The 21,008-nt window shown below is 45.8% G+C and overlaps 2 protein-coding genes and 1 pseudogene across 2 annotated transcripts; all 3 read left to right on the top strand.

Moving 5' to 3' along the window:
* Positions 1–865: 865 nt before the first annotated feature.
* LOC125516420 (uncharacterized) lies at positions 866–10,780 on the top strand. Its single transcript, XM_048681874.2, has 5 exons — positions 866–901; positions 1,023–1,196; positions 1,281–1,640; positions 1,725–1,934; positions 10,592–10,780. The coding sequence occupies exons 1-5, from the start codon at positions 866–868 to the stop codon at positions 10,778–10,780; spliced, it is 969 nt and encodes a 322-aa protein (XP_048537831.2).
* Positions 10,781–17,560: 6,780 nt separating this feature from the next.
* LOC147963585 (uncharacterized) lies at positions 17,561–19,045 on the top strand (annotated as a pseudogene).
* Positions 19,046–19,133: 88 nt separating this feature from the next.
* LOC125515987 (uncharacterized) lies at positions 19,134–20,227 on the top strand. Its single transcript, XM_087529628.1, has 4 exons — positions 19,134–19,315; positions 19,410–19,583; positions 19,684–19,794; positions 19,900–20,227. The coding sequence occupies exons 1-4, from the start codon at positions 19,134–19,136 to the stop codon at positions 20,225–20,227; spliced, it is 795 nt and encodes a 264-aa protein (XP_087385754.1).
* Positions 20,228–21,008: the final 781 nt, after the last annotated feature.

Genomic DNA, 21,008 nt, shown 5'->3' with positions numbered 1-21,008 from the left:
GGTGTTGTCTTCGAGGCCCTCCTCTAGTGAGGTACCCTCCTCTAGTGAGGTACACTCTAGGGAGGAGGAGGAGGAGGAGGTGGTGGTGGTGGAGGAGGAGGAGGAGGAGGAGGAGGAGGAGGTGGTGGTGGAGGAGGAGGAGGAGGAGGAGGTTGGGGAGGGGGAGGCAGGCGAGGAGGAGGGTGGTGGCGGGGATGATGGTGGTGACGGGAAGGGGGTTGACACGAAGGGGTGGCTGCGTGGCAACGCAAAGCTACCAAAGCAGGTTCCTGCTACTGAGGAGCAGAAGTGGCTCATTGAGCCCACGGGAAAAGAGTAAGTGGTTCATTATGTTGCTTGTCACATGCTTATTCCGGTTGTTATTTATTTTTCTTGTCACATGCTAATAGTTCATTCTTTTGCAGCAACTGGATATATTCTAAAGGGGTCCGTATTCCCAACGGCCTCATCACCGTCTTGCTGAAGTTATATTGGCCGGGGTTGTACTGTCCTGATCCAGTCAGGCAGCCGGACCGTCGAGTTTTGGCCACGAGCTGGGACCACTGGGAAGCGGCCCGCCACGCGGACCATGAGACCCATGCCAAGGCCGTGATCACTACTTTCTGGGTGAGTTCTCTTCAGAAGCACAAGTCCATTCTAGTTTCATGAATGATTTAACTCATGGCTTCTCCCATTCTTGTTTCATGCATGATTGCAGAAATTCTATCGAGTTCTTCCGGAGCACAGGGCTAGAGCGGACTAGATCGTGCTGCGCCAATGCAAGAAGAAGGCCCGCCAGATGCAGTACGAGGTGCGCTATGTGGCCATCTCCACATACTACCACGACTATCTTGGTGTGAAGATGACCAAGGAAGAAGCGCAGAGGATGGGCATTACCTTGGAGAGGCCCGAGTTCTTGACGGTAAGTATAAAAGATTTTTCATTATGCTTTCATTACCTTGTGGTACATTATGCTTTATGCTTTATGCTTCCATAACACCAATTTGGACACACCTACATGTCATTATGCTTTTATTATGTAGGTGTGTCCAAATTGGTGTTATGGAAAAGACGAGTCCTGGGCGGCATTGGTGGATCTTTGGTGTGATGAGGCTGGAGCCTGGGCGGCTATGAGAACCAAAAATAAGGCTAACCGAGGGACGGAGGGAGTACATGCTCAGGGAAACCGAAACCACTATCTCCACAAGGCAGTTAATGTATGACTAACCCCATTAAACATTCTTCTTCTTCTATTTACCATCACTTTCTTATGTATGACTAACCTCTGTTTGGTGGTGCAGGAGGAGAAACTGAAGCGGCCGCTCTCACACATGCAGGCATGGGAGATCGCCCATACGCGGAAGGACCCCAAGCCTGGCGAGCCCAAGTACTATGTCAAGAAGACCGCAGGGAGGAAGAAGGCCTACTCCGAAGCGTATCTGGAGTTACATCCTGACACACCTGACCCCATTGCGGCACCTCTGGACGACATGGCGGTGGTGAGGATGGGGCCCAAGGAGCACGGTCGGGAGGCGGTTCTCGATGCTGTGATCACTCCTAGTATCTCCTACACACAGCTTCGTCGGATCGACCCGAGCCTGAGCCAGCGCACGAGCCAGCCAGTGACTAGTACACAGTCCCTCTTTCAGGAGCAACAATCTGTAAGTATTTTCCCTCTTATCTTCATTTCTCACTTCATTTTCCGCATTTAGTAGTTTTATGAGTTCCATCATGTCATACCGTAGGCCTACATGGAGTACACATGCCAGGAGACCATGGCGTGGCATCAGAGGCTTTATGAACACCAAGTGCAGAGGGATAGCCAGATGCAACAGGCTTTTCAGGATATGGCGGCCGGCAGGTGTCCTCAGTTCCCTACAGCACAATGCCCTCCAGCACAACCAGTGCTGATGAGCTTTGAGGAGTTTGTGGCACAGAACGCTGGCCCCTCGCCGGTTAGTTCATCCCCAATCTATTCACCCAAAGCATTGTTGGGGAACGTAGTAATTTCGAAAATTTTCCTACGCACACGCAAGATCATGGTGATGCATAGCAACGAGAGGGGAGAGTGTTGTCTACGTACCAACGCAGACCGACTGCAGAAGCGATCACACAACGTAGAGGAAGTAGTCGTACGTCTTCTTCCCGATCCGACCGATCCAAGCACCGTTACTCCGGCACCTTCGAGTTCTTAGCACACGTTCAGCTCGATGACGATCCTCGGGCTCCGATCTAGCAAAGCGTCGAGGAAGAGTTCCGTCAGCACGACGGTGTGGTGACGATCTTGATGTACTACCGACGCAGGGCTTCGCCTAAGCACTACAACGGTATGATCGAGGTGGAATTTGGTGGCAGGGGCACCGCACACGGCTAAGGAACGATCTCAAGGATCAACTTGTGTATCTATGGGGTGCCCCCTGCCCCCGTATATAAAGGAGCAGGGGGAGGGGTTCGGCCGGCTAGGGAGAGAGAGGCGCAGGAGGAGTCCTACTCCTACCGGGAGTAGGACTCCCCCCCAATCCTATTCCTAATAGGACTCTCCAAAGAGAAGAGAGAAAGAGGGGGGCCGGCCCCTTCTCCTAGTCCTAATAGGACTAGGGAAGGGGGGAAGGCGCGCAGCCCTTGTGGGCAGCCCCTTTCACTTTTCCACTAAGGCCCAATAGGCCCATTTGCCTCCCGGGGGGTTCCGGTAACCCTCCCGGTATTCCGGTAAAATCCTGATTTCACCCGGAACACTTCCGGTGTCCAAACATAGGCTTCCAATATATCAATCTTTACGTCTCGACCATTTCGAGACTCCTCGTCATGTCCATGATCACATCCGGGACTCCGAACAACCTTCGGTACATCAAAATGCATAAACTCATAATAACTGTCATCGTAACGTTAAGCGTGCGGACCCTACGGTTCGAGAACAATGTAGACATGACCGAGACACGTCTCCGGTCAATAACCAATAGCGGGACCTGGATGCCCATATTGGCTCCTACATATTCTACGAAGATCTTTATCGGTCAGACCGCATAACAACATACGTTGTTCCCTTTGTCATCGGTATGTTACTTGCCCGAGATTCGATCGTCGGTATCCAATACCTGGTTCAATCTCGTTACCGGCAAGTCTCTTTACTCGTTCCGTAATACATCATCTCACAACTAACATATTAGTTGCAGTGCTTGCAAGGCTTATGTGATGTGCATTACCGAGAGGGCCCAGAGATACCTCTCCGACACTCGGAGTGACAAACCCTAATCTCGAAATACGCCAACCCAACATCTACCATTGGAGACACCTGTAGTACTCCTTTATAATCACCTAGTTACGTTGTGACGTTTGGTAGTACCCAAAGTATTCCTCCGGTAAACGGGAGTTGCATAATCTCATAGTTATAGGAACATGTATAAGTCATGAAGAAAGCAATAGCAACATACTAAACGATCGGGTGCTAAGCTAATGGAATGGGTCATGTCAATCAGATCATTCAAGTAATGATGTGACCTTGTTAATCAAATAACAACTCTTTGTTCATGGTTAGGAAACATAACCATCTTTGATTAACGAGCTAGTCAAGTAGAGGCATACTAGTGACACTCTGTTTGTCTATGTATTCACACATGTATTATGTTTCCGGTTAATACAATTCTAGCATGAATAATAAACATTTATCATGATATAAGGAAATAAATAATAACTTTATTATTGCCTCTAGGGCATATTTCCTTCAGTCTCCCACTTGCACTAGAGTCAATAATCTAGTTCACATCACCATGTGATTTAACAGCAATAGTTCACATCACCATGTGATTAACACCCATAGTTCACATCGTCATGTGACCAACACTCAAAGGGTTTACTAGAGTCAGTAATCTAGTTCACACATCTATGTGATTAACACCCAAAGAGTACTAAGGTGTGATCATGTTTTGCTTGTGAGATAATTTTAGTCAACGGGTCTGTCACATTCAGATCCGTAAGTATTTTGCAAGTTCTATGTCTACAATGCTCTACACGGAGCTACTCTAGCTAATTGCTCCCACTTTCAATATGTATCCAGATTGAGACTTAGAATCATCTGGATCAGTGTCAAAAACTTGCTTCGACGTAACCCTTTACGACGAACCTTTTTGTCACGTCCATAATCGAGAAACATATCCTTATTTCACTAAGGATAATTCTGACCGCTGTCCAGTGATCTACTCCTAGATCACTATTGTACTCCCTTGCCAAATCAGTGCAGGGTATACAATAGATCTGGTATAAAGCATGACATACTTTATAGAACCTATGGCCAAGGCATAGGGAATGACTTTCATTCTCTTTCTATCTTCTGCCGTGGTCGGGCTTTGAGTCTTACTCAACTTCACACCTTATAATACAAGCAATAACTCTTTCTTTGACTGCTCCATTTTGAACTACTTCAAAATCTTGTCAAGGTATGTACTCATTGAAAAAACTTATCAAGCGTCTTGATCTATCTCTATAGATCTTGAAGCTCAATATGTAAGCAGCTTTACCGAAGTCTTTCTTTGAAAAACTCCTTTCAAACACTCCTTTTATGCTTTACAGAATAATTCTACATTATTTCCGATCAACAATATGTCATTCACATATACTTATCAGAAATGCTGTAGTGCTCCCACTCACTTTCTCGTAAATACAAGCTTCACCGCAAGTCTGTATAAAACTATATGCTTTGATCAACTTATCAAAGCGTATATTCCAACTCCGAGATGCTTGCACTAGTCCACAGATGGATCGCTGGAGCTTGCACATTTTGTTAGCACCTTTCGGATTGACAAAACCTTCTAGTTGCATCACATACAACTCTTCTTTAATAAATCCATTAAGGAATGCAGTTTTGTTTATCCATTTGCCAGATTTCATAAAATGCGGCAATTGCTAACATGATTCAGACAGACTTAAGCATAGATACGAGTGAGAAAAACTCATCGTAGTCAACACCTTGAACTTGTCGAAAACCTTTTTGCGAAAATTCTAGCTTTGTAGATAGTAACACTACTATCAGCATCCGTCTTCCTCTTGAAGATCCATTTATTCTCAATTGCTTGCCGATCATCGGGCAAGTCAACCAAAGTCCAAACTTTGTTCTCATACATGGATCATATCTCAGATTTCATGGCCTCAAACCATTTTGCGGAATCTGGGCTCATCATCGCTTCCTCATAGTTCGTAGGTTCGTCATGGTCAAGTAACATGACCTCCAGAATAGGATTACCGTACCACTCTGGTGCGGATCTCACTCTAGTTTACCTACGAGATTCGGTAGTAACTTGATCTGAAGTTACATGATCATCATCATTAGCTTCCTCACTAATTGGTGTAGTAGTCACAGGAACAAATTTCTATGATGAACTATTTTCCAATAAGGGAGAAGGTACAATTACCTTATCAAGTTTTCTAGTTTCCTCCCACTCACTTCTTTCGAGAGAAACTCCTTCTCCAGAAAGTTTCCGAATTTTAGCAACAAAAGTCTTGCCTTCGGATCTGTGATAGAAGGTGTATCCAATAGTTTCCTTTGGATATCCTATGAAGACGCACTTCTCCGATTTGAGTTTGAGCTTATCAGGATGAAACTTTTTCATATAAGCATCGCAACCCCAAACTTTAAGAAACGACAGCTTAGGTTTCTTGCCAAACCATAGTTCACATGGTGTCGTCTCAACGGATTTAGATGGTGCCCTATTTAATGTGAATGCAGCTGTCTCTAATGCATAACCCCAAAACGATAGTAGTAAATCGGTAAGAAACATCATAGATTGCACTATATCCAATAAAGTACGGTTATGACGTTCGGACACACCATTATGCTGTGGTGTTCCAAGTGGCGTGAGTAGTGAAACTATTTCACATTGTTTTAACTAAAGACCAAACTCGTAACTCAAACATTTTACCTCTGCGATCATATCGTAGAAACTTTTATTTTCTTGTCACGATGGTTTTTCCACTTCACTCTAAAATTCTTTGAACTGTTCAAATGTTTCAGACTTATGTTTCATCAAGTAGATATCCCCATATCTGCTCAAATCATCTGTGAAGGTCAGAAAATAATGATACCTGCTGCAACCCTTAATATTCATCGGACCACATACATCAGTATGTATGATTTTCAACAAATCTGTTGCTTGCTTCATTGTTCCGGAGAACGGCGTTTAGTCATCTTGCCCATAAGGCATGGTTTGCAAGCATCAAGTGATTCCAAAATCCCATCAGCATGGAGTTTCTTCATGCGCTTTACACCAATATGACCTAAACGGTAGTGCCACAAATAAGTTGCACTATCATTATTAACTTTGCATCTTTTTGTTTCAATATTATGAATATGTGTATTATTAAGACCGAGATCCAATGAACTATTTTCATTGGGTGTGTAACCATATAAGGTTTTATTCATGTAAACAGAACAACAATTTATTCTTTTACTTAAATGAATAACCGTATTATAATAAACATGATCAAATCATATTCATGCTCAACGCAAACACCAAATAACACTTATTTAGGTTCAACACTAATCCCGAAAGTATAGGGAGTGTGCGATGATGATCATATCAATCTTGGAACCACTTCCAACACACATCGTCACTTCACCCTTAACTAGTCTCTGTTCATTCTGCAACTCCCGTTTCGAGTTACTACTCTTAGCAACTGAACTAGCATCAAATACTAAGGGGTTGCTATAAACACTAGTAAAGTACACATCAATAACATGTATATCAAATATACTTATGTTCACTTTGCCATCCTTCTTATCCGCCAATCACTTGGGGTAGTTCCGCTTCCAGTGACCAGTCCCTTTGCAGTAGAAGCACTCAGTCTCAGGCTTAGGTCCAGACTTGGGCTTCTTCACTTGAGCAGCAACTTGCTTGCTGTTCTTTTTGAAGTTCCCCTTCTTCCCTCTGCCCTTTTCTTGAAACTAGTAGTCTTGTCTACCATCAACACTTGATGTTTTTCTTGATTTCTACCTTCATCGATTTCATCATCATGAAAAACTCGGGAGTCGTTTTCGTCACCCCTTGCATACTATAGTTCATCACGAAGTTCTACTAACTTGGTCATGGTGACTAGAGAATTCTGTCAATCACTATCTTATCTGGAAGATTAACTCCCACTTGATTCAAGCGATTGTAGTACCCAGACAATCTGAGCACATGCTCACTAGTTGAGCGATTCTCCTCCATCTTTTAGCTATAGAACTTGTTGGAGACTTCATATCTCTCAACTCGGGTATTTGCTTGAAATATTAACTTCAACTCCTGGAACATCTCATATGGTCCATGACGTTCAAAACGTCTTTGAAGTCCCGATTCTAAGCCATTAAGCATGGTGCACTAAACTATCGAGTAGTCATCATATTGAGCTAGCCAAACGTTCATAACGTCTGCATCTGCTCCTGCAATAGGTCTGTCACCTAGCGGTGCATCAAGGACATAATTTTTCTGTACAGCAATGAGGATAAACCTCAGATTACGGATCCAATCCCCATCATTGCTACTAACATCTTTCAACACAATTTTCTCTAGGAACATATCAAAAATAAACACAGGGAAGCAACAACGCGAGCTATTGATCTACAACATAATTTGCAAAATACTACCAGGACTAAGTTCATGATAAATTTAAAGTTCAATTAATCATATTACTTAAGAACTCCCACTTAGATAGACATCCCTCTAATCCTCTAAGTGATCACGTGATCCAAATCAACTAAACCATAACCGATCATCACGTGAGATGGAGTAGTTTTCAATGGTGAACATCGTTATGTTGATCATATCTACTATATGATTCACGCTCGACCTTTCGGTCTCTGTGTTCCGAGGCCATATCTGCATATGCTAGGCTCGTCAAGTTTAACCTGAGTATTCTGCGTGTGCAAAACTGGCTTGCACCCGTTGTAGATGAACGTAGAGCTTATCACACCCGATCATCACGTGGTGTCTGGGCACGACGAACTTTGGCAACGGTGCATACTCAGGGAGAACACTTCTTGATAATTTAGTGAGAGATCATCTTATAATGCTACCGTCAATCAAAGCAAGATAAGATGCATAAAAGGATAAACATCACATGCAATCAATATAAGTGATATGATATGGCCATCATCATCTTGTGCTTGTGATCTCCATCTTCGAAGCACCGTCATGATCACCATCATCACCGGCGCGACACCTTGATCTCCATCGTAGCATCGTTGTCGTCTTGCCAATCTTATGCTTCTACGACTATCACTACCGCTTAGTAATAAAGTAAAGCATTACATCGCGATTGCATTGCATACAATAAAGCGACAACCATATGGCTCCTGCCAGTTGCCGATAACTTGGTTACAAAACATGATCATCTCATACAATAAAATCAGCATCATGCCTTGACCATATCACATCACAACATGCCCTGCAAAAACAAGTTAGACGTCCTCTACTTTGTTGTTGCAAGTTTTACGTGGCTGCTACGGGCTTAAGTAAGAACTCATCTCACCTACGCATCAAAACCACAACGATAGTTCGTCAAATAGACTCCGTTTTAACCTTCTCAAGGACCGGGCGTAGCCACACTTGGTTCAACTAAAGTTGGAGAGACAGTCTTCCGCAAGCCATCTATGTGCAAAGCACGTCGAGGGAACCGGTCTCGCGTAAGAGTACGCGTAAGGTTGGTCCGGATCGTCTCGTCCAACAATACCGCCGAACCAAAGTATGACATGCTGGTAGGCAGTATGACATGTATCGCCCACAACTCACTTGTGTTCTACTCGTGCAAATAACATCAAACCATAAAAACCTAGGCTCGGATGCCACTGTTGGGGAACGTAGTAATTTCGAAAATTTTCCTACGCACACGCAAGATCATGGTGATGCATAGCAATGAGAGGGGAGAGTGTTGTCTACGTACCAACGCAGACCGACTGCGGAAGCGATCACACAACGTAGAGGAAGTAGTCGTACCTCTTCTTCCCGATCCGACCGATCCAAGCACCGTTACTCCGGCACCTCCGAGTTCTTAGCACACGTTCAGCTTGATGACGATCCTCGGGCTCCGATCCAGCAAAGCGTCGAGGAAGAGTTCCGTCAGCACGACGGCGTGGTGACGATCTTGATGTACTACCGACGCAGGGCTTCGCCTAAGCACTACAACGGTATGATCGAGGTGGAATTTGGTGGCAGGGGGCACCGCACACGGCTAAGGAACGATCTCAAGGATCAACTTGTGTATCTATGGGGTGCCCCCTGCCCCCGTATATAAAGGAGCAGGGGGAGGGGTTCGGCCGGCTAGGGAGAGAGAGGCGCAGGAGGAGTCCTACTCCTACCGGGAGTAGGACTCCCCCCCAATCCTATTCCTAATAGGACTCTCCAAAGAGAAGAGAGAAAGAGGGGGGCTGGCCCCTTCTCCTAGTCCTAATAGGACTAGGGAAGGGGGGAAGGCGCGCAGCCCTTGTGGGCAGCCCCTTTCACTTTTCCACTAAGGCCCAATAGGCCCATTTGCCTCCCGGGGGGTTCCGGTAACCCTCCCGGTATTCCGGTAAAATCCTGATTTCACCCGGAACACTTCCGGTGTCCAAACATAGGCTTCCAATATATCAATCTTTACGTCTCGACCATTTCGAGACTCCTCGTCATGTCCATGATCACATCCGGGACTCCGAACAACCTTCGGTACATCAAAATGCATAAACTCATAATAACTGTCATCGTAACGTTAAGCGTGCGGACCCTACGGTTCGAGAACAATGTAGACATGACCGAGACACGTCTCCGGTCAATAACCAATAGCGGGACCTGGATGCCCATATTGGCTCCTACATATTCTACGAAGATCTTTATCGGTCAGACCGCATAACAACATACGTTGTTCCCTTTGTCATCGGTATGTTACTTGCCCGAGATTCGATCGTCGGTATCCAATACCTGGTTCAATCTCGTTACCGGCAAGTCTCTTTACTCGTTCTGTAATACATCATCTCACAACTAACATATTAGTTGCAGTGCTTGCAAGGCTTATGTGATGTGCATTACCGAGAGGGCCCAGAGATACCTCTCCGACACTCGGAGTGACAAACCCTAATCTCGAAATACGCCAACCCAACATCTACCATTGGAGACACCTGTAGTACTCCTTTATAATCACCCAGTTACGTTGTGACATTTGGTAGTACCCAAAGTATTCCTCCGGTAAACGGGAGTTGCATAATCTCATAGTTATAGGAACATGTATAAGTCATGAAGAAAGCAATAGCAACATACTAAACGATCGGGTGCTAAGCTAATGGAATGGGTCATGTCAATCAGATCATTCAACTAATGATGTGACCTCGTTAATCAAATAACAACTCTTTGTTCATGGTTAGGAAACATAACCATCTTTGATTAACGAGCTAGTCAAGTAGAGGCATACTAGTGACACTCCGTTTGTCTATGTATTCACACATGTATTATGTTTCCGGTTAATACAATTCTAGCATGAATAATAAACATTTATCATGATATAAGGAAATAAATAATAACTTTATTATTGCCTCTAGGGCATATTTCCTTCAAGCATGTCATGCCTTTCAACACAGTCATAGATCCTGTGCATATGTCTTTTCAACATGCAGGGAACAGGTGGATCTACCGTTGGCGGTGGTCTTCGCAGCACTCCGGAGACACGGAGCCCGACCACTCCGATCCACGAAGGCGGAGGAGGAGGCGGTCTTGGCGGTACCGCTGCCGCTAGCAGTGACGACCTGGGCTTCGGCGGTCTTGGCGGTGACGACCTCCGTGGTGCTCGACGTCCTGGCGCTTAAGCCTTTGGGTCACATTGTGGCGGTCTTGGTGGTGATGATACTTATATCCTTGTGATGTTTCTTATTGTTGTTTGTGAGATTCTTATGCTTGGTGGTGATGATACTTATATGTTTATGCTTTGCGATGCTTCTTATGATGTGTGATGATGAATTTGTTGTGTGATGCTGCTGGGTCAGCTGTTATGTGATGCATATATTTGTTGTGTGCTATATATATTCAAATGAATTGAGCTGAAACAAAACAGAAAAAAGAAAAAAAAACAGACAGAAACTATGCCGACGGCAAGGCCGTCGGCATAGAGCTGCCGTGAGCTCCCAGTGGCTGCCACGTGGCAGGCCTATGCCGACGGTCTTGCTGTCGGCATACTTTCAAACTAAGCCGACGGCTAAGCCGTCGGCATAGGCCTGCTCCAGGAGCTCCCAGTGGCTGCCACGTGGCAGGTCTATGCCGATGGTCTGGCCGTCGGCATAGTTTCAACCTAAGCCGATAGCTTGGCCGTCGGCATAGACCCGCCCCAGGGGTGATGCCTGCTCGCCACGTGGCATGTCTATGCCGACGGCCTAGCCGTCAGCTTAGTTTCAAACTATGCCGACGGCTAGACCGTCGGCGTAGACCTACCATGTGGCGAGCGTTGGTCAGCACTTGACGGCGGCCGCCGTTAGGCGATAACGTTGCCGACGGCCGGGGCCGTCGGCATAGATGTACGGACACCGTCGGGATAGGGCGTATGCCGATGGTCTTTCTATGCCGACGGCATTCCTGGCTACGCCGACGGATATGTTGCCGACGGCCCTATGCCGACAGGGGCCATCGGCATAGGCCTGTCCCGACGGCGATTCAGGGCTATGCCGACGGCCCAGGCCGTCGGCATAGGGTGCGATTCCGGTAGTGAATGTTAGATTCAGTTTATCAAATCCAGTAACAAGCAAATCTCCGCTCCATTTGATACAATGTTAGATTCAGTTTATCAAATGCAGCAACAAGCAGTTTCAAAACTAACATAATTTCAGTGAGCACACATCAGTGCTAGCTTGAACATCAGATTCGGGTTTCAGATTTCACATCCTGAACATGTGCTTGAACACCAGATTTCATAGGACGGTAGGATGATGATCCGGATGATACACTCGATGATCCAAGAAGAAGAGTAGGGGAGAAAACTTCAACATCCGGGAGGACGAGCTGTTGTGTGATGCATGGTTGGCTACTAGCCTCGATCTTGTCCATGGCACAAAGCAAAAGGGCAGAACCTTTTGGCGAAACATTCACATATGGTTCTATGAACACAAGCATTTCGCGCCCTGCTCCAACGCAATCATCCGCAATCGTGAATGCAAGTATCTCAACCATCGATGGTACAACATCCAAGAGGCCGTGTCCAAGTATTGTGGGCACTTGAAGCATCTCATCGCACGGTGGCCTAGCGGTGCATAAATCACCGCACAAGTAAGTTGATCACTAGCTTGACATGCATTGTTTTGTTGCTCACTAGCTGGATATGCTTATTAGTTTTGTTGATCACTAGCCGGACATGCATTGTTTTGTTGCTCACTTGTCGACAATGTTTCACTTTGTAGCCTACTCATGGTTGTTTGGTGTACAAGAAGGGGGAGAAGAAGTCCTTCACCGTCATGCATTGTTGGTTGAAGTAGTAGAACATTTTCATAGCCAAGACTGCCGTCCAAGCCAACGAGGAAGAAACAGGTGACCCTACCGACCCAACCCAAGAACCGCTGAAGAAGGTTTGAAGAAATTTACGGAGGAAGAAGTGGGAGGAGGAGAGGGCGAAGTGAGAAGGTGCGGCGGCCAAGCTGACAGAGAGGTTTGAGGACATCTTGGCGAAGAAGGAGGAGGCATGCGTGGAGCGCTTGGACATAAAAGAGGGTAAAAAGGTGGAGAGGTTCAAATTGTTGATAGAGACGACGGACAAGAAGCTCAAGCTCGAAGAGAGAAGGACCATGATTGAAGATAGGAAGGCCGCGCTCGAGAAAGAGAAGGTGAATATTGCCGCCAAGAAGATGCCAAGATGTTGACCTTGAATGTGGTCTCTTTGGATGCCGACGCAAGAATGATCTTGCAATCCATCCGCTACAAAATGTTGGAGTGGTGGCGGTGGGGGGCAATGAGGACGCGGTGGAGACGGACGTGGGCGCAGGCATATGCCAGATGTTGCAGTGGTAGAATGATCTTGCCTTTTTTTTAATGTGATTAGGCATGTGATCCGGCGTGTTGTGTGGATCGAAGTAATTCAAATTTAAAGTGTCCTTTACTTACGGACATATATAAAATAACGTTGTATGACGGTCTCCTGCATTCGTGTTCGTGGACTGGTCTCTCTGTCAGCGAGCGGATGGGGGAGAAAATTTGGCTGGTGAACCTGAGAACATGGTCCTTCTCTCTTCGAGCTAGAAATGTTTTTGACACTAGAGAAGGTGAATATTGCCGCCAGAAAGATGCCAAGATGTTGACGTTGAATGTGGACTCTTTGGATGCCGACGCAAGAATGATTTTGCAATCCGTCCGCTATCAGATGTTGCAGTGGCAGAAAGATCAGTTGGCGGTGGCGGGCAATGAGGACGCGGCATAGACGGACGCGGACGCGGACGCGGACATGGAGACCGACTACGTGGTGACAATGGCACCACCATGATCAGGAAGCAGATGAGTGGGATTGCCGGTCCGGTAGGGCAGAAAATTATACGGACTGTGAGACTAATATTCTTTTGGATTCTGACATGTAAAAAGTAAGCACTTGCCTTTTTTTTGGTTGTGATTAGACATGCGATCTGGTGTGCGGTGTGGATGGAAGTAATTCAAATTTAAAGTGTCCTTTACTTAAGGACATATATAAAATAACGTTGTACGACGGTCTCCCGTATTTGTGTTCACGGACTGGTCTCTTTTCAGCGGGCAGATGGGGGAGAAAATTTGGCTGGTGAACCTGAGAACATGCAAGAGAAATGCCTCTGTGGAACCACCAGGTTCGGAGCCGCCGGAAGTGAGCCCTCTCCACTTGGCTGCTCACGAGAGGAATGGGAAAAGGTAAGGAAGGTTTAGGGTTTAGCAGCCTGCCACCCTGTTTCTTCGTTATCACTTTCCAAAGCACGTGTTTGCCAACCTAGCAAGGGACCGCAGCTTTGACCTAACTTTGACCCATGCATGAGCATGCATGCATGTGTGGGTCTACGCGAGTCGTCGCACTGGTAGAAAACGAGGCTTCCATACGCCCCCATTAGTCCCCAAAACAATCGAACCGCGACCAAAGGGGTCTTTAGTCGCGGTTCGGGAGAAGACCCGCGACCAACTACCTGGGCCCAGCGCGCTCGGTCGACAGCTGGCGGACGGGAGGGGCTTTAGTCCCGGTTGGCGTGGCCAACCGGGACTAAAGGTCCCAGAAGGCCTTTAGTCGCGGTTGGCCAGGCCAACCGGGACTAAAGCCCATCCAGCTGGCGGACGGGAGGGGCTTTAGTCCCGGTTGGCCTGGCCAACCGCGACTAAAGGCCCATCCCTATATATACTCAGCTCACTTCACTTCACTCGGCTCACTTCACAATTTTCAGAAGGTGGTGGTGGGGTGGTGGTGGGTTTGCTTTTGGTTTCTCCTATGCACACAAGGTGTTTGATGAAATGCCCGAGAGCCTGAAACAAGCCACACTTGAGCTTTCTCATTTATTTTTCCTCCGCGATCGCGGTTAGCAACTCGAACCTTTCATGTGTCATTGATAAAATACGCATGTGTGTAGTTCATTGTTTAATTTGTATTATTTCTAGCTAGTTAGTTTAACAAATGCATGATGGTTAATTATATACTTTATATAATAATAATGCAGATGAATCGGCAATGGATGTACGGTTCCCGACTCTCCGGCGAGTTCACTACGGGTTTGAAAGATTTCCTCGTAGTGGCAAATGCGAACAAGCAGCAAGGTTTTATTATCTGTCCATGTGCTGTCTGTAAGAATGAGAAGGGTTACTCCTCCTCAAGAAGAGTTCACATGGACCTGCTTAAGCATGGTTTCATGCCAAGCTATTATTGTTGGACCAAGCATGGAGAAAGAGGGGTTAGAATGGAAGAAGATGAAGAAGGGGATGATATCGATGACAACTATCGTGATCTTTTCGGTGATACTTTCATGGAGGATGATGCTGAAGGTGTGGAAGGGTTAGGTGAAGGTGAAGAAGAGGCACATGATGAGCCCGCTGATGATCTTGGTCGGACCATTGCTGATGCACGGAGACGCTGCGAAACTGACAAGGAGAGGGAGAATTTGGATCGCATGTTAGAGGATCACAAAAAGTCGTTGTATCCAGGATGCGATAATAGTCTGAAAAAGCTGGGCTGCACACTGGATTTGCTAAAATGGAAGGCACAGGAAGGTGTAGGTGACTCATCATTTGAAAATTTGCTGAAAATATTGAAGAATATGTTGCCGAAGAATAATAAATTGCCCGCCAGTACGTACGAAGCAAAGAAGGTTGTCTGCCCTCTAGGTTTAGAGGTTTAGAAGATACATGCATGCATTAATGACTGCATCCTCTACCGCGGTGAATACGAGGTTTGAATGAATGCCCTGTATGCACTGCATTGCGTTATAAGATCAGAGGCGATGACCCTGGTGACGATGTTGAGGGCGAGAAACCCAGGAAGAGGGTTCCCGCCAAGGTGATGTGGTATGCTCCTATAATACCACGGGTGAAACGTCTGTTCATGAATGAAAAGCATGCCAAGTTGTTGCGATGGCACAAAGAGGACCGTTTGTCCGACGGGCAGTCGAGACACACCGCTGATGGAACGCAATGGAGAAAGATCGACAGAGTTTTCAAAGATTTTGCAGCTGACGCAAGGAACTTAAGATTTGGTCTAAATACTGATGGCATTAATCCTTTTGGCGAGCAGAGCTCCAACCATAGCACCTGGCCCGTGACTCTATGCATCTACAACCTTCCTCCTTGGTTGTGCATGAAGCGGAAGTTCATTACGGCACAATCGTAAGCAAGCAGGGACGTACAAGGGAAGAATTGATGTGTAATAATTTATTGTACCAAACTTTGTATTTGGTCGATGAACTGAATGATGTATCAAACCTTTTGTCAAACCTTCAAGGGATTTTAAAATGAATTAGTTTTATTTTTCTGATTTTTTTGATATATAATTGTATTTTTAAGATTTTAAAATGTCAGAAGATTTTAAAAAAGGAAAAAGGAAGAAAGGAAGAAAAAAAAGAAGAAAAACAAGAAAAAGGAAGAAACGAACAGAAGAAAAAAACAGAAGAAAAAAGGAAGAAAAAAACAGAAGAAAAACAAGAATTTAAAATGAATTAGTTTTATTTTTCTGATTTTTTTGATATATAATTGTATTTTTAAGATTTTAAAATGTCAGAAGATTTTAAAAAAGGAAAAAGGAAGAAAGGAAGAAAAAAAAGAAGAAAAACAAGAAAAAGGAAGAAACAAACAGAAGAAAAAAACAGAAGAAAAAAGGAAGAAAAAAACAGAAGAAAAACAAGAATTTAAAATGAATTAGTTTTATTTTATGATTTTTTTGATATATAATTGTATTTTTCAGATTTTAAAATGAATTAGAAACAAAATAATATAAACTTTAATAAAATAAAATAATTATCATAAAGTAAAATAAATAAGTAATTATCATAAAGTAAAAATAAATAAGTAATTAGAAACAAAATAAAATAAAATAAATAAGTTTTTTGTTGTAAGTAGAAACAAAACAAAATAATAAAGCAAAAATGAAAACAAAAAACAGGCAAAAAATAAAGAATATGCCACCTACTGGGCCACCACGGCCTGAATACGACTAGAAACCCATTAATGGGCCAGGATTCAGGCCCGCAGAAGGCCTAGTAGGCCCACAGGCTCATAGTAACAGAATAGGCCCGTAAGCCTGCATTCGAGAGGAGCTCGAAGTGGTGAGCGCAGCCGCGCTTATAAACCACTGTCGAAGCCTCTCGGCTAGCGAGGTGGGACTAAACATCCCACCGCACCGCGCCAGTTCAGCACAGACCCTTTAGTCCCGGCTGGGGAGGCGGACCGCGACTAAAGGGTACCCTTTAGTCGCGGTTGTTGTCCCCAACCGCGACTAAAGGGTCTTTCTGCACACCTCAAAGTTTGTCAACCAATGCGGAGTCGTTGTTAGAGACAACGTCCCGATCACCGTCCAGGAATGGAAAGAGCCAAAGAAGGCACGTCTTGGTTTCAGTTTTGTCGACAAGAGAACGAAAAAGGATTGCTGGAGAAAGCTTATGGAACATTTCATTCTACCTCCGGAATACAACAAAGTCGATGAATTCGGTAACGAGGTTCCGGGTGGACGTCAGAGGAGGAGGCTAGTTAAAGAGTTCGCTCTTCAGAATATGGCCGATGCATTCCGGAACTTCAAGAAAAATTTAACCCGTGACTATGTCAACAAGGGCAAGACTCCGGATTTCAATGGACAATATGAGAAACTGAAAGATGATTGGCCAGAATTTGTGAGGCAAAAGCAATCGGACCATTTCAAGGAAATATCGAAAAAAAATAAGGATAATGCGGCTAAGAAAAAGTACCATCATATTATGGGGCCAGGAGGATACCGCCTTGCGGACCCTAGGTGGCAGAAGATGGAGGAGGACCTGAGGGTGCGAGGAATCCCTCTAGGTACAGAGGGATGGGACCCAAGGGCCAAAATCTGGTGGTACGGGCATGGGGGATCACTAGACCCGGAGACAGGGGTGTGTGTTCACCGGCATCGACACTTTGCTCCGACCCAAGCCCTTATTGACGCAATGACCCAAGCTCAAGCGGGCTTGATCAAGTTCAACAGAGAGAAAGACGCACTGACTTTAGCCCTCGGGAATGATGAACACGGAGGACGTGTACGAGGCAAAGGCAAAGTTTCGTGGAAAGTAGGGTTTTCCCAGGACAATGACCCGTACGGTTACAGAAGCCGTAAGAGAAAGACGGACCGGGATGCAGATCTTATGACGAAGTTTGCATCGGAACTCCATGAGTTGAAGCAGACCGTGCATGAACTATTGAAAGAAAAATCGGCTGCAGGGCCGCATGAAGATCATGAAGCGGATTGCGGAAGCCAGCAGCGGAGAAGCAGCGTGGCTTCCACGGATGCCCCGCCTGGTGCTAGTGCACCGATGATCGAGATTCGTGCACCGGAGCCTCACTACCCCGTGGATGATGTAAAGAAGATGAAAGACTGTGATCTGCATTATCCCGTGGGGAACGTTTCCACGAAGGTAGCTAGCGGCAGTGCTTTACCCTGTAAACCTGGAGCACTCCACCACAACAACCCCATTCCATATGGCTATGCTTGTGTCACGGTGGAAGACATAGTCCAAGGGTTTGAGGACCTGGAGATTGACAAACCTACACCCGAAGGGGATAGCAGACTTGGAGATGTCAAGCGCCAGTACATTCTATGGAAAAAGAAGTACATAGTGTTTCCAGACGAGGCGCCAAGGCTAGCAAGTCCACCCCCCTCCGATGGTGGTGGTGGTGGTGGCGGTGGTGGCGGTGGTGGTGGTCGTGGTGGTTCACCTACACCTCCTTCACGCCATTCGACGCCGTCCCCCGATCCACAACCTCCGGCGGGTACGACGCCCCCCAATCCTCCTTCGGCGGGTACGACGCCCCCCAATCCACCTCCGGCGGGTACGACGCCCCCCCAATCCTCCTCCGGCGGGTACGACGCCCCCCAATCCACCTCCGGCGAAGAAGCAGAAGCAGGCGGACAGCAAGGAAACCTGCTCCTGGACTATTAACCCGGACCCTTATGTACCTAAGACCACAAGGGTACCGGAGCCATCGCTGAAGCGTCTCCTCCCAAGGCCTGGGGAACTTAGTGAAGCTGACCTCACATTGGCCGCGTCTACTGATTATGAGAAATGGAAGGCGGATATGAAGGCGAAAAAAGTGCCTGAGCCCAAGCAAGTATTCACTGAGAAGCAAAAGAAGTGGGCTAAGGATTTTTTGACGACACCGTCCCAAGCCGAGCTGAATATGCCTGACGACTATGGACATGAACTTCGTAGGCAAGCAAAAATATTGAAGGAGGAAGAAAGTAAAAAACGCGGGAAACAAGTTGACCAGCTCGGGATGCAGAAGAAACAATCGATCCCCCCGCTCATAGTGAAAGCCGGTCCGGAAGAGGACCCCGAGATCATAGCAGCTGCAGCAGCACTTGGATTGACTGTAGCGGCTGCCATGAAACAAGCGTCCGAGATGGGTTTGACTGTTCGTGCCTTCTTAGACCTTGAGGATGCGCCTGTAGGTGAGATAACATTACAATATGTGCGGAAGGGGCCTCTCGTCGAGCCTGAGAAGGAAAATAGTCTACCAACACAAATGCGAAATCTGCTACGTTGGTACAAGCAATTCATAACATGGGCCGACAAAGAATATGTTTATGCGGATGTTACACATGAGCATCACATCAAACGGTACTCTGTAGAAGTTCATATGAGTGAATTATTCCAGCTGTTCAATCTGCGCGCCCTCGACAAATCTATGCTGAGTTGCTACGTTCTGTAAGTGATTTATTTCTACCTCATCTCGTTCTTCATTGCCTGCACTATATATATATATTGTCCTAACTATATTGTTGCGTACGCTATTATGCAGATTGAAGATTTGGGAATGCAAAATAAGAAACATCCATGATGTTGGGTTCATTGACCCACATATCGTTAATGGACATGTGTTAGAACATCACCACAAAGACATGGAGAAAGACCTGTACAAGTTTCTTAGAAAGCATCAACTCAAAAGTCATATTCTATTTCCTTACCATTTTGGGTGAGTGTTTCTCTCTTGTGCCCATTCTATTTTGTTTACTCCATGCATGGTATGTCTAATCGATGAGTTATGCATGACTGTGCATGTAACGTGTCCGCAGGTTCCACTGGATTCTGCTAAATATTGAACTTCACACCTCCACAGTTCTAATCATGGACTCTAAGGATTCGGATCCAAAGCGTTGGGCCGACATGAGAAAAATGCTGCAAAAGTAATTATTTTCAATCATTTGAGCTCTATATCGATCGGTCTCTTCATTTCCTAATATCAACTAACTAATAAATCCCTTATTCATTTAATTTTCTTTGCCCTGTAGGGTTTGGAGACGGTTCTCAGAAGAAACTGTCGGTGAATTCAAACATGAGCTAGATTTCAGAAAGTTAGTTAATGTGGATAAGCAACCATCGGGGACCGATCTATGTGGATACTATGTTTGTGAGAACATCCGGAGACAAACCACTGAGCGGAAGGCATCAGCTAGCGTGCGGAACGCGACGGATAACTTGCGGAGGAGGCTTAGTCCAGAAGCTCGCTTCCGACCAATTCAAGAAGAATTAGCAGGATTTTTCATGAGGGAAGTCATCAATCCTAAAGGACAACACTATACCGAGGACGAAGAAATTTATATGCATACCCGAGATTGAAACTTGTTCGAAGTTGTATATGGTCATCCATCCTAATTGTGTATGGAAACTTGTTCGAAGTTGTATATGGTCACCCGAGATTGAATATATATTATATATTCCTCTTGAATTCTTCTTGTTTGAAATTTCATATGCATGTATATAGAAGCGTAGAATATGTGTACTGAAACTTCATCAAAAATAAAATAAAACACAAAATAAAATAAAACACAAAATAAAATATAAAACAAATAAAACACTACAAATTAAAAAGAAACCAGGTTTAGGGGGGCTAAAACCCTAAACCTGCGGAGGAGGCCTTTAGTCCCGGTTGGCCACGAGAGCCGGGACTAAAGGTCCTCGGGCCCGACGGACCACGGGCGCCCACGTGGCGGGCCTTTGGTCCCGGTCAGCCACAAGAACCGGGACTAAAGACTTTTGTCGCGGTCCGTAAGAGCCGCGGCTAAAGGGGGGGGGTCTTTAGTCGCGCTTATTTAGTCCCGGTTGCACAGCCGGGACTAAAGGCTGTTGCGAACCGGGACTAAAGGGCTTTTTTCTACAAGTGTCGCCTCGTCAAGCATCCTAGCTACCGTTCCGGCCTGCCCTATAAAAACCCTCACTGTGAGATCTGAGATTCAGTCAAGAGCCGAGAGCTAGCCAGAGGAATCCATCATGGGGCGCTCTTCTTCTTCCTCCCCATCTTCCTCTTCTTCTACCGCACACGTCGTGGCACTGGTGGCTCTCCTATGGTGTTCCCTTGCATGCTCCGCAGCGGCCCAAAGTAAGTAACTACACTAACTCA

Source organism: Triticum urartu, chromosome 6A (genome assembly GCF_056163025.1).
Source record: "Triticum urartu cultivar PI428250 chromosome 6A, HENAU_Tu73, whole genome shotgun sequence".
NCBI classification, from domain to species: Eukaryota; Viridiplantae; Streptophyta; class Magnoliopsida; order Poales; family Poaceae; genus Triticum; species Triticum urartu.
The sequence above is the reverse complement of the archived record's forward strand: the minus strand, read 5'-3'. Positions and strand labels throughout refer to the sequence as shown.

Coding starts and splice junctions, on each gene's coding strand:
- LOC125515987 (XM_087529628.1), top strand. CDS start 19,134: ATGCGAAATCTGCTACGTTGGTACAAGCAATTCATAACATGGGCCGAC. Junction 19,316..19,409: donor ATGCTGAGTTGCTACGTTCT/GTAAGTGATTTA, acceptor GCTATTATGCAG/ATTGAAGATTTGGGAATGCA. Junction 19,584..19,683: donor CTATTTCCTTACCATTTTGG/GTGAGTGTTTCT, acceptor ACGTGTCCGCAG/GTTCCACTGGATTCTGCTAA.
- LOC125516420 (XM_048681874.2), top strand. CDS start 866: ATGGGCATTACCTTGGAGAGGCCCGAGTTCTTGACG. Junction 1,197..1,280: donor ATCTCCACAAGGCAGTTAAT/GTATGACTAACC, acceptor TTGGTGGTGCAG/GAGGAGAAACTGAAGCGGCC. Junction 1,641..1,724: donor TCTTTCAGGAGCAACAATCT/GTAAGTATTTTC, acceptor GTCATACCGTAG/GCCTACATGGAGTACACATG.